At 35.4% G+C, this 13,611-nt stretch overlaps 2 protein-coding genes across 4 annotated transcripts; both read right to left on the minus strand.

Moving 5' to 3' along the window:
- Positions 1-254: 254 nt before the first annotated feature.
- Positions 255-5,692, minus strand: LOC111716646 (zinc finger protein 800). Of its 3 annotated transcripts, none has more exons than XM_023492127.1 (6): positions 5,400-5,692; positions 4,359-5,076; positions 2,791-2,967; positions 2,477-2,659; positions 1,789-1,915; positions 255-1,100 (listed from the first exon to the last, which is right to left on the minus strand). In XM_023492127.1, the coding sequence occupies exons 2-6, from the start codon at positions 4,399-4,401 to the stop codon at positions 272-274; spliced, it is 1,359 nt and encodes a 452-aa protein (XP_023347895.1). In that variant the 5' UTR covers positions 4,402-5,076; positions 5,400-5,692; the 3' UTR covers positions 255-271. The 3 variants fall into 3 exon arrangements, with proteins under 3 accessions (XP_023347895.1, XP_023347894.1, XP_023347893.1); XM_023492126.1 differs by having other exon boundaries at positions 5,390-5,692; XM_023492125.1 differs by having other exon boundaries at positions 4,359-5,692.
- A 1,103-nt stretch (positions 5,693-6,795) lies between these two features.
- LOC111716648 (uncharacterized) lies at positions 6,796-12,922 on the minus strand. Its single transcript, XM_023492129.1, has 4 exons — positions 12,802-12,922; positions 7,850-8,026; positions 7,536-7,718; positions 6,796-6,995 (listed from the first exon to the last, which is right to left on the minus strand). The coding sequence occupies exons 1-4, from the start codon at positions 12,863-12,865 to the stop codon at positions 6,796-6,798; spliced, it is 624 nt and encodes a 207-aa protein (XP_023347897.1). The 5' UTR covers positions 12,866-12,922.
- Between the last annotated feature and the right edge of the window lie 689 nt (positions 12,923-13,611).

A 13,611-nucleotide genomic window follows, 5' to 3' on the forward strand; every position in this document is an offset into this window, starting at 1 on the left:
TTTTTTATGTTAATACTCAATTCCCTTATTTCCCTCTTTATTCTTCCATCACTTCTTTGTTACCCTTTATCATTTCCTTTTTATTTTAAAGGGATATGTTTTTTTAAGTATTCCCTTACTCAGCTAAAATTTTTCCCACCCCAGTATATTTGGTATGGTTCGCTGAATTAGGAAATATGTGATTTTTGTGTTTAACGTATAAAATAGAATAAAGCTTGTATTCAACTGTACCAAATTATTTGTTCAAAATATACGACATGATATTGAAAATCTACCTATATAGCTTGAGATGTGTGGTTGCCACGTGCTGTTTAGCCAGAAAGGTTCCTCTAAACCGCTTATAGCAGATCTTACACTGAAGATGCCGTCGATTAATGTGCTCCATGATTTTTCTGTCAACTTCCTCTGGAATATTTTCCAACTCCCTAGTATGCTTCATGACAGATATCTGATCCCAGTCCAGCCCGGGTCCAATCTTAGTTTTAAGCATCGGGCACACCTGGTCAGTACCAACTAGTCTACAGATATCTTCTTTGACAAGGTTTAGTTTCTTTATATCTACACTAACAGATTTCACAGGAGTCACGCTATTTTCCATCTTTCCATCTGGGAGGACGGAGGGTTCAGGATTCAGGGGAACAGCTGAGTGTCCTAGTTTATCAACCACATGCCATACTCCTTTGGGACCTGTAAAAGCATTACTAAATACAGCATCTCGTTTGCTATCGACAAACTCGATAGTTTTCTTGTGAGACTGTGTCATATGTCTCTTTGCACTTTTCCATGACGTAAAGTGAGCTTTGCAGAACATACATGGTAATCTTTGAATCAGATTTTCTGAAGAATCGTCGTTCTTCGGGACTGTCTGAGTCAATGGTTTCTGGTTTGGTTCTACTTTCTCTCCTTCTTCTTCATCGAACCTGATCACAATATGATTATCAACAAGTTTCTGTTGGTTTATTTTCCCGTTCATATCCTTTACTGACTCCTGGCCCTCAGACACCTTCCAGGTTTGGTAGAGAGCATTCTTGGTATTATATATGGGTTCCAGTAGTACTCTTCTCTCCTTTGGTTCTTCTGTCACATTCAACTTATTCGTTCTGTAATAGATATTGAAAATTAAATGGAATAGCCAACTTAATTTTCGGTCAATTTGAAGAAATTCATAAACGATCACATTATCATTATCATTATCATTAACTTTAAGATGGTACCAGACTATTTTTGTCGCTTAATTGAAAAACTGCAAAATCATTACTCATTCAAAGCTGAAAACTTTAGAATGGTGGATATCGGGATTAAGGCTTAATCCACTCTTTTTCTTAATCTCCAGATTAAATATGGCTTGTTCTCCTCTCATTTTTAATCTTCAGATTAATTAAGAGAGCAAGATTAAGGATATCTCATTCTAAAGTTTTCAGCACAGATTATTTTTGGGTACAGTTTAAATTTAATAAATGAAACTCAGTTAGAATTAGATTTACATTACACTTTGGGAGTTTATTGATAATACTAATAATAATTACATTGAACCTGTAATCTTATGAATGAGACTTATGCTCCCTTCTATTTCAGAACCAATAAAACTAGCTCAGTTTCGAGCTGAATGCGAGTTTAGGGGAATGTTAACATGTTCAAAATGATTTTAATTTCTTGGGAAGAAAAGATAATAAGAATAATTAAAATAAAAGATTTCTGTATTACCTGTACCCAATTTATAAAAATTCATAAAAATAATAATTTGTAAAAAAATTAAAAACCCAAGGAAAATTTAAGAAGTAAAAAAACCTGTAAACAGAGTTAGGATCTTGTGAAGCTATGGCGGTGAGATAAGTTGCAACAGATTTAAGATCACGAGATTTCTCGGGCTTCAATTTGTTCACAAGAGGAGCGAAGAGGATGTCATTGATAATCCCTTTAATAACAAAATATTTATGCTGTTAGGATTCATTTCATTCTGATCCGGATCCTATCCGGATCTAGCGCATAGGTATTTCTGAATAATTTACTTTTTCATTTTCAAAACCAATTTTCCAAAAATTTTCTTGGTTTGAATTTTTTAAATTAATTTGATTAAAATTAAAAAATTAAATAAGCACAGTTATTATGGAAATTATAAAATTAAAGAAAAAAATTGTTATTACGGCACATGTTTAAAGGGACTTTAGACTTCTCCCAGTAATGTGTCCGATTACCAACAGTACCATAAAAAGCTTCGGAAGTATGTGATCTTGTATGAATGAGATATCTATGTTCTTAACTTTGAAAATTTATCATTTTCTTTTGTGGTTTCTCTGCAAAAGTGACTTCTTCTGCAACGCAATGGAGGGAATTTTCAGAATTCAAAAATTTTTCAAGCAAGGAAATTCTTATCATTTGGGATAAATATTGAAAGGTACTGTTGCGAATCAGGCATAGAAGGCCGTTTGAAGTTACGTCTCTAGTTGAAGATTAGAGGTAAGGCCCTAACAATAACCTGAGGTTCTGATGAGATCCATACTAGGTGAATAATTATCCATATTCCAGTTCTCAGGGTCGGAGGAGCATTGCGTATCCTCCGCCTTGATCACCACGGTGGTCTGATTCTCCTTGTCCTGTCCGGAGAACTTGTGGTTCACATTGCTGGACAGTTCCTTGCAAAAGGAACGCTTGTGTGCGACTGTAAGACAAAGAAAAATTATTTCATGATTTTTAAAAATACAAGAAAACTTCAAACAAAAATAATTTTATTGAACACATGGATGAAAAAATGCAAGACTTAAAATTCTGGATATTTTTCTTTAAGGTTTCCTAGATTAGCTATACTCCTAAACATCCCAAGGCAGACTTTGCACTCGTAAATAAGGTTGGCCTCGTTCAGCAGAACACGTTTAACCTCCAAGGAACCAGTCTCGAGGCTGTGTACTGCCTGTTTCATGCCTGTTATTGTTGTCAGGATTGGAGGCTTAAGAACTGAAAGATCTGGACCTAAATCATACGAAGAAATTATAGTTTGACGAGAAAGGTGAAAAAACTGTGCCGCCAATTGAAGTGGTAAAATCTCTGTATAAAAACAGTGTAAAGATATACAAGCGAAGCCACTGTCTTCAAAAACGCTTTTTTGGACCATTATGACTAAAATGAAGTATTTTGATTATATAACGGTCTAAAATACCTTTCTTACACCTTTTACTAACAGGACTATAAACAGTTGTATAATGTACTAGAATACCTTTTCATTCCTATTCCTAAGAGGACTAAGCATCAGAGTTATCTATTGGTCTAGATTACCTTTATAATTCATATTACTAACAGGAATATGTTTAGCTATGTAAAGGTTTAAATTACCTATATTAATCCTTTAATAACAGGGCAATGTATAGTTATAGAACAGTCTAAAATAACTTATTTATCCTTTTACTAACAGTACTATGCATAAGTTATAGAATGGTCTAAAATATCTTTATAAATCCTATTACTAACAGAACTATGCATAGTTATAGAACAGTCTAAAATAACTTTATTAATTCTATTACTAACAGGACTATGCATAGTTATATAACGGTCTAAAATAACTTTATTAATCCTTTTACTAACAGGACTATACAGTATGCATAGTTATAGAAAGGTCTAAAACAACTTATTTATCCTATTACTAACAGTACTATGCATAGTTATAAAACGGTCTAAAATAACTTATTTATCCTTTTACTAACAGTACTATGCATAGTTGTAGAACTTTATTGACAAATTAGAAAAGTATATGGGCATACTGGCATAGCGTTTCTGCTTGCCACTTTGATCCGGATCCAAAGAGCTTTTATGTTACAGATCCTGATCGAAGGAACAATTATGTTAAGAAACCGGATTCTAAACTCTGTAAACAAACTTTTTGAAGTGATTCAATTTGTATCCAAACTTGGGGGGTTTATCTTATTACGTTAATCTTTGCTTCGATAAACTAGATTTTCAAAAGTCAGGGTGTAGTTTAAAGCAACCCGTTCACAAAAGTGTTCCATGAACGAATCATCACAACAGTAACTTTAAATCCTTATGATAAATCTTTTATTCTTAGATTGACAAACGCAGATATCTTCATCATCGGTACTTAGATAAAGAACAGAGTACAGTTGTGATTCTTAAATAAGCCTCATTAAGGGATTTTCTTGAAAAATCATAGGAAACAGGATGATTCTTTACAATAGCAGTAGATTGAAACCGTTTTAATAAAAAAATAATATTAACGCGTTTCCCAACAGATCAAAAAATCCAAAGTGTTCATTTTTCGCGAACTCTCCTTTAAAACAAGGTGAACATTAAACAGTGCACAACCCCTTTAAATCTGGTAAATCTTGTTTATATGAACTTATTTCTCCTGCCTAGAATATTGCTCATGTGATTCAACAATCTCGGCGGACCCATTTTATCTGAAATATTTACGAGCACATCATAACTTTATTATCATAAATATTTATAAAAATATATTAAAGACTATTTAATAACTGAAACGAAACAAACTAAATAATTTTCTGTTCGTAACATAAAAATGTTGAGATACAATTTTAGGATTGGTAAAAAACAAATAAAACTATACACTAGGGGGGACAAGGGGTCTCCATCATACAATTATATTTTCAGAAGATCGTTTTATATCATTTACATCTGTGTCAATGTTCGCATAATAAGAAAAATTATATATTTGTCTATATCTGAACCAAGAGGTAACAATGACTATTTGTCGTTCTTTGCCCCATATATAAAACTGTTTATGTAAATAATATCTGAAGTTGAATTAAACATGCTTTTTATGCACAAAATATTTTTTTCAATAATGGTTTAGAAAACTTAATAAATTATCATAAAATATAAATGGGGTTCGTACTTTTTGGAAGAAAACAATTTAGATGAGAGTTATTGAAATTAAATAACCAATGGTCAGACTACAGAAGATAGCAATTAGTGGTTTCTGAGTGCATTAACAATACAGTAGTTCCGACCTCAAACTGAAGTTCAGTTGGGCGAACATCAACTTTATTTTGACAACATAATCTTAATGACCCTCAAATAAGTTTCTTACACTTAAAGAGACACAAGGGACTGTAAGCGTAATTTCAAGCGACCCTTCTAATAAAGATGGCAATGCCCAATTCACAACTGTACCTTTAAAAGCGCTGTCTGATAAAATGTTAATTAGATACCCAAGTTTTTTGTTTCTTTAAACTGTTTATTTTCATTTGCGGTGTCTCTGCGCGAAAGTGACTTGCGAATTTCTTGCTCATTAGAAAAAATGAAGAAATTCACAGAAATAAACAATTTTTGAGTCAGAAATACGACCCTATGTTTGATTAGATTAAGGTTTCAAGGGTATCGTAGTAAATCGGCCATCCTTGCATGGAGACTGGAGAGTTACTTGAAATTACGCTAACAGTCCCTTTAACAGTTCTATTAAACATACAGAGCATACTAAAGTAATCTTCTAAAGTTATCAGCACCAGGAAGACAAAAATCTGCATTTAAAATTAATAATAAAGTAGAATTTTATGAGTAAATCTGAGTATTAAATATTAGTAATAAGTAAAAATATTTCTCTGAAAAAAATACAAAAATTGCATGAAAAAAACTAAATAATTAATCATTGATCTAATTCACTTTGAACTGAATAAAGAGATTGTTATCATCTCATTTCACTGGAAGCTCTTTTACTGCGAGAGGAGTCGGAGACTCATAACCTTAAAAACGTAGTATTTTTTATTTTTCCTAAATCTGGTCACAACATAAATTTTTAGCTTTTTAAGATTTTTGACTCATACTCAAAGAAGTGGTTGTAACACACAAAAAAGCATGAGATATAGAAAGAAAAAATTTACACCAGGAAATAGCTGAAAATTTTAGCGTTTCGATGACACCTTGATTGTGAAATTTAAACAAAAATTTTTCCCTCAGTACCAAATACCCATACTGCAAAGTTTTTGCGGGACAGTACTTCTGGAACATATTCTTAATGAACACTTCTCGAACGTATTCTCGAAAAGATGAAAGGATGAATTTTGATTGTCAATTGAAACAACAATCAACCAAATATAATTCGGAATGAAAGTTTAACTTCATTTTGGCGATATTTATTTTAGAAGAACTTTCATGCAAAAATTAGCAAAAGATGAGTCAAAATCGAAAAAAATAACGTTTTCCTGGTAAAACCATGACAATCAGTACAATTTAAGACATTATCCATATATTCCGCATAATCCATACAATCTTTTGGTAAAGATAAAAAAAATCCGTACAATCCGTACATTTTGACCACCCTGAAATATGACTTAATTACTATTTTCTTGTTTTCGACTTAAAGAAAGTCACTCATTCTTAATTTATCCTCTCAAAAAAACTGTATTTATGTAACTTCTCATGAGAATTACAATACATATATCATTTAAGGTTACACAAACCTAAGAAGAATAACGATAAATATAATAAGGATTATATCGGACTAATAGGACTTTTGCAGACTATAAGAGCGAAACAGGGATAAACCCCTTACTGGCAAACAAGGACAAAGGGATTTTGATCATAAAGACTTTTACAGAAGAAATATAGTCCAGTACTGCCAGGAACTACTTACTACTTAGGACTGCACAGACCTACGATTATGGGACTTAGTGGACATATATGACTACTGGATGTATTACAAAAAACTGCTGTAGACTGTAAAAGGAATCTGTGATCATAATACATAGTGAATATGACTAAGCCAGGGACTAACAGACACTGAAATAAGAATAATTAAAATAAAAGATTTCTGTATTACCTGTACCCAATTTATAAAAATTCATAAAAATAATAATTTGTAAAAAAATTAAAAACCCAAGGAAAATTTAAGAAGTAAAAAAACCTGTAAACAGAGTTAGGATCTTGTGAAGCTATGGCGGTGAGATAAGTTGCAACAGATTTAAGATCACGAGATTTCTCGGGCTTCAATTTGTTCACAAGAGGAGCGAAGAGGATGTCATTGATAATCCCTTTAATAACAAAATATTTATGCTGTTAGGATTCATTTCATTCTGATCCGGATCCTATCCGGATCTAGCGCATAGGTATTTCTGAATAATTTACTTTTTCATTTTCAAAACCAATTTTCCAAAAATTTTCTTGGTTCGAATTTTTTAAATTAATTTGATTAAAATTAAAAAATTAAATAAGCACAGTTATTATGGAAATTATAAAATTAAAGAAAAAAATTGTTATTACGGCACATGTTTAAAGGGACTTTAGACTTCTCCCAGTAATGTGTCCGATTACCAACAGTACCATAAAAAGCTTCGGAAGTATGTGATCTTGTATGAATGAGATATCTATGTTCTTAACTTTGAAAATTTATCATTTTCTTTTGTGGTTTCTCTACACAAATAACACAACGGAGGGAATTATCAGAATTCAACACTTTTCAAGCATTTATCATTTGGGATAAATATTGAAAGGTACTGTTGCGAATCAGGCATAGAAGGCCGTTTGAAGTTACGTCTCTAGTTGAAGATTAGAGGTAAGGCCCTAACAATAACCTGAGGTTCTGATGAGATCCATACTAGGTGAATAATTATCCATATTCCAGTTCTCAGGGTCGGAGGAGCATTGTGTATCCTCCGCCTTGATCACCACAGTGGTCTGATTTTCCTTGTCCTGTCCGGAGAACTTGTGGTTCACATTGCTGGACAGTTCCTTGCAAAAGGAACGCTTGTGTGCGACTGTAAGGCAAAGAAAAAGTATTTCATGATTTTTAAAAATACAAGAAAACTTTAAACAAAAATAACTTTATTGAACACATCGATGAAAAAATGCAAGACTTAAAATTCTGGATATTTTTCTTTAAGGTTTCCTAGATTAGCTATACTCCTAAACATCCCAAGGCAGACTTTGCACTCGTAAATAAGGTTGGCCTCGTTCAGCAGAACACGTTTAACCTCCAAGGAACCAGTCTCGAGGCTGTGTACTGCCTGTTTCATGCCTGTTATTGTTGTCAGGATTGGAGGCTTAAGAACTGAAAGATCTGGACCTAAATCATACGAAGAAATTATAGTTTGACGAGAAAGGTGGAAAAACTGTGCCACCAATTGAAGTGGTAAAATCTCTATATAAAAACAGTGTAAAGATATACAAGCGAAGCCAATGTCTTCAAAAACGCTTTTTGGACCATTATGACTAAAATGAAGTATTTTGGTTATATAACAGTCTAAAATACCTTTCTTACTCCTTTTACTAACAGGACTATAAACAGTTGTATAATGTACTAGAATACCTTTTCATTCCTATTCCTAAGAGGACTAAGCATCAGAGTTATCTATTGGTCTAGATTACCTTTATAATTCATATTACTAACAGGAATATGTTTAGCTATGTAAAGGTTTAAATTACCTATATTAATCCTATTAATGACAGGGCAATGTATAGTTATAGAACGGTCTAAAATAACTTATTTATCCTTTTACTAACAGGACTATGCATAAGTTATAGAATGGTCTAAAATATCTTTATAAATCCTATTACTAACAGGACTATGCATTGTTATAGAACAGTCTAAAATTACTTTATTAATCCTATTACTAACAGGGCATTGCATAGTTATAGAACGGTCTAAAATAACTTAATTAATCCTATTACTAACAGGACTATGCAATATGCATAGTTATAGAACGGTCTTAAATAACTTAATAAATCCTACAACTAACAGGACTATGAAGGACTATCCAGGACCAGCGTAAATTAAGGTGTATTCAAACCAGGAGCTGCACAACGTTCGCTTAGAGAGGAGTAATCCAGGAAGGATAACAAGAGGCAGAATGAAGAATAGCAAACGTCGATATGTAAACTGGTATCAATTAAGATGGAGAAAGGATCAACAAAGACATCAAGAGGATGAGTCTATACAAACAATGAAGATAGCCTCCTGGAATGTAAACAGCCTCCAATGCTATGTGAAGAAACAAACCGTGACAGACATATTGGAGACCCAGGATCTAAGTATCATAGGATTGGTGGAGACTCGTATAAGAGAATATAATTATGAGGACTTATCTATGTTCCACAGATATAGAACTATAACAGTGGAGAGGGGATATGGGGAGAGAGCTGGCGGAGGAATTCTGTTACTTGTAAAGGATGGGATTAGACATTCTGCCTGGAACCCTATATACCCAGAGACACCAGGAACAGAGAAAGAAAAAGCTTGGATCTGATTACACTTAGGAGAGATCCAGATAACAATAGGATTTGTATACATGGCAGCGCAGGTTCCAGGAAGTGAAGGATACAGAACCTGGAATAGCAATATGTATCTAAGCTTGAAAAAGGACCTGGAGAAACTCAAGGTAGACGGGAATGAAGCATATATCTTTGGAGATTTCAATGGCATGTTGGGTGCGGGGAGGATGGTATTGCTGGAAACCTGCCAAATGTGAATTTTAATGGCCGACTTCTCCAAGATTTTGTTGCTATAAACTGCATGAAGATGGCGAACGCAGACCCAAATCTTACAACAGGACTGTTCACAAGGACAGCAGGAGGATACTCAACAATACTGGACTATGTGTTATCCACAGGGGGAATATCCAGTAGGATATGCAGTCTGAAGATTGACAAGGAGGGGGATATTTTCACAGGAAGCGACCATGCAGGGCTAGTACTCGAGATAGAAGCAGTAGAGGCTGAACCAGATGAAGGGGTTTAGGATGGGGATGAAATCCATATTCCGAAAAATACAATTTTCACAGAATTCAAGGCATGCCTAAATGAATTATTGAATCAACAGTCAGATTATGGGGAGTTATCCTTAAATGATAAATGTCTTAGGCTACAGGAGGTAATTAGAAAGGCAGGACTGAAGATTTTTGGTAACCCTAGACGAAGGGAGAAAAAGAGGAAAAAAGTCAAGATCAGCAAGTCCCTCAGAAAACTTAAGGACAGACAAAAGTGGTTGGAAAAGTCGGCCAAGAAATTAACGATATCTAAAGCGTCTTGGAGATTGGCTGGCGCAATCTGGAACGTGGAGGAGAAACAAAAACTGAGTGAGAAATTAATACATTAGCATGACGTGTCCGACAAATGCAGGGTTAAGAGTCTAGAGGATAAAATGAAGAGGCTGAATGAGTTAAGGATGAACACTTTACTAAAATCTAAACAGTTCTGGGCCTTGGTGAAGAAGGTAATGAAGCAAATGTCGTCTTTGAGTGCAGTGGAGGATGCGGATGGACAATTAGTGACAAACAGGAAGCTGATAGAAGAAGTGGTTTTACTTGAACTTGGAAAAATATATAGGTGACAAAAATCCAGGATCTTTGACTTCAAAGGAGAGCAGCTGGTCAAAACAGCTTATGCAATGCATCATGAGGACCACGGAGAGTGGATTAGAAAAGATCATGAAGGCCCAAAGTTTGAATCGGAAGTGTGTGCTCCAGTATCAGAAAGGTTTATTCAAAATCTGGTAAATAGCCACAAGGATAAGAGAGCTTCAGGTGTAGATGAGATACCAAGCAGGTTATATAAAAATTCATCAGAACTATTTAATAAGAGGCTAACTGAGTTGGTTAATGAGTCCCTGGAGTCAGGAGAGACGCCTGAGTGCCTGAGTACTGGAAAAATGTCACTTATAGACAAGAAAGAAGCATTACTTAGAATCTTGAATAAGCAACAAATAACAGTCTCCAGTAATCACCAAGACACTCAACAATAGAATGTTGAAGATTTGTGAGAGAGAAAACCTGTTTGGAGATACTCAATACGGATTCAGACCAGGGAGTTCAACCACGGATTGTATATTCCTTTTGTTGGCTGCAGTAAGGAAAGCTAAGAAACAGAAATACAGGATATCAGTAGCATTCTGTGACCTCCAGAAGGCATATTACTTAATAAATTGTGAGATACTCTTTAAGAAACTAGAGTGCAGCGATTTGGAGGCAAAGTGTTACAGATGGTGCAGTCAATGTATGATAATGATAACGTTGTAATTAACTTAAGCCAAGGTTTGTCTGCCCCGCTCTGGTTTACAGGTGGAGTCAAGCAAAGATGTGCCCTATCACCATTGTTATTTGCATTATATATTGCTGGACTAGGGATCTGGTTGCAAGAGACAAAATTAGGGATCGAAATTGGTGGAGTGCATTTGACTGGACTATTCTTTGCAGATGATTTGATACTGGTGTCCAAAACTCCAATCAGAGGAATGTGCTACTTACTAGGGCAACTAAACCAGTTCTGAACAAGTATGAAAATGGTTCTGTCAGTAAGTAAATCTTTTGTCCTCACCACAGGGGATCACAGTAAGAAATGGAGAATTGGGGACTTGAGGATACACTGGAAGAATCCTTAGTTGCTAAGTAAGTTGCTGATTAAGGAGTCAACATTCAACTGCGAGGCAGGTGTATTTTAAACAGGGAAAAAGATGTAGTGTCATCGGCGCGCAGGTATCCCCATTCAATCATGAGCCTAACTAGAGCAGGGTTGGACAGGTCAAGAGTTGCAAGATTCCTATGAGAAACATGTGGAATCCCAGCTATCCTGTATTGTTCGAAGGTTATGAGCTACAGCAAAAGAACAACAGAGGCTCTGGAAAAGATCCAGGTGTAAATTGGAAACTTCATACTGCAGGTTCCCAGGTCAACCTCTGAAGTATCCACATGAACTGAGGCAGGACTCATGCCCATGAAGTATAGAATCTGGTTGAGAAAGGCCAGATATTATTAGAGGGCGATATTCAAGAAACAAGATCCTATTCTTACTGAATGTCTCAAGGAGAACCCAGAGGAGGATGAGTGGGCCAGGGACATCAAGGAAATTGAAGAGGCTATTGAGGCCAACATCCCAGATCTAAATCTTAAGCAGTTGCGTGAGAAAGTTAACGATGTGGCCATTGGAGATGTTATAGATGCCAAGCGTGAACAGTGAACACAGTTCACTCCAATCATGAATGGTTCAAACTGCAGGATCATGTAACTGACTCTAGACGGAGTAAAATCATAAACATGGTCACTTGGTCAGGTCTGGCAATCTTCAACTAGGAAATTGTATGAAAAATAAGTATGGAAACCAGTGGAAGTTGTGTTCAGTATGTAGTGCAAATGGCCCAGATGTTAGGCTAAATGAAGCACACATGATACTCGAATGCCCAGCAACTAGCGAGGAGAGAAAGAAGGCTGGACTAGTCACCTATATACAGCAGTACCTGGGGAAGGCCAACAAATACATCCTAAGACGATACCTGGGACAGGATTTGTGTGGGAGTCTGAAACTGCTAAACTGGGCTTGTGACATAAATACTATAGTAGAGAGATGGATGATTCGAACCCAACATTTGTGAGGTGAGAAATTATATTAATTTATCAAATATATCAGAGTAATAATAATAATAAGTAATATTTTAAAAAAAAGCGTAAAAGATTAGTTGCCAGACCAATATTTATCCTTTATAAATTTTTATTGGAAATTGCTATGAACGATTTTACACAGAAATAAACTACACTCAACACTGGGCCTGTGGGTTATTGGATGTCAACCTGGGGATTCGGCTTACTCAGGTTCCCAAAAATCCCTACACCTGGTGCGCTTACATCCAGGATTTAAATTAGGACATCCCCTAAGCGATTAACAAACAGACCACCCCAGGCGTGGTTGAACATGTATCGTGAGGGGAAGTACTGATGGGTGCGACTTCCTTGGGGACCAGAACATCCGCAGAAGTGTTTTTTAATAATAATAATAATAGTTATAGAACAGTCTAAAATAACTTTATTAATCCTATTACTAACATGACTATGTACAGTTTAATATCGGTATTACCTTTATTTATCCTATTACTAACAGGACCAAGGATGGTTATATTCCCAGTTTTATTCCCTGACATTTTGACCAATGAAAGTTCTCTAATTAAAACATATATTTATCTGAAAAAAAAACACATTAAACTTGCACCAATTGTATAATCTGCATTGTATCTCAATTTACAGGCGATTTTCAAAATTTTTAAAAAAATTACTTGCTTCTTTTTACTTTATACTTTATGATGGGCTTATGCCCTTTGGACAACGAATCCACTCTAGACAGGTCCTGTTCTGTCATGATCTGGCGACTAAGAACAGGGATCCTATTGTCAAAGAGGTAGCTTCAGTTGTCTTCGCTAATCCTACTGACATATGGACTTTGCAAACAAATGCTACTCTTTCCAAGCTTAACATAGAAATCCATACAGCTTGTTCGTAAAGGGACCCTGCGATAAATGCTCATGGAGCTTCATATCTCAGAGAACCTCAGCCGGAAGGCTGCCTTACCCTCGTTGTTGTGAATGCCAAAACCAGTAAGATGGTTCTCATTGCAGCCCCACGTCAACGATTCTGATGAATTCAAAGCGCTCAGTAGGTTTAGAGCAGGGGATGCTGGCTTGGGAAACCGGAGACCTAATGTTCATGGTAGATCCTATAAAAATTGTCCATGGTGTAAAGAGATGGGTGCTACAGCCGCCCTCAACGAACTACATGTCGGAGTGGTGTGCCCAGAAGTAGCATTTGCCCGATATACTAAAGGCATAACTCAATACATGAAAAATCATGTATCCAACTCACGACCCCATAGGGATGATCTTCAAGGACTATT

This window comes from Eurytemora carolleeae, unplaced genomic scaffold (genome assembly GCF_000591075.1).
Source record: "Eurytemora carolleeae unplaced genomic scaffold, Eaff_2.0 scaffold1997, whole genome shotgun sequence".
In the NCBI taxonomy this organism is placed as follows: Eukaryota; Metazoa; Arthropoda; class Copepoda; order Calanoida; family Temoridae; genus Eurytemora; species Eurytemora carolleeae.

Coding starts and splice junctions, on each gene's coding strand:
- LOC111716646 (XM_023492127.1), bottom strand. CDS start 4,401: ATGGGTCCGCCGAGATTGTTGAATCACATGAGCAATATTCTAG. Junction 2,968..4,358: donor TCACATGAGCAATATTCTAG/GCAGGAGAAATA, acceptor CGTATGATTTAG/GTCCAGATCTTTCAGTTCTT. Junction 2,660..2,790: donor TAGGAGTATAGCTAATCTAG/GAAACCTTAAAG, acceptor TTTGTCTTACAG/TCGCACACAAGCGTTCCTTT.
- LOC111716648 (XM_023492129.1), bottom strand. CDS start 12,865: ATGTCAGGGAATAAAACTGGGAATATAACCATCCTTGGTCCTGTTAGT. Junction 8,027..12,801: donor TAGTAATAGGATAAATAAAG/GTAATACCGATA, acceptor CGTATGATTTAG/GTCCAGATCTTTCAGTTCTT. Junction 7,719..7,849: donor TAGGAGTATAGCTAATCTAG/GAAACCTTAAAG, acceptor TTTGCCTTACAG/TCGCACACAAGCGTTCCTTT.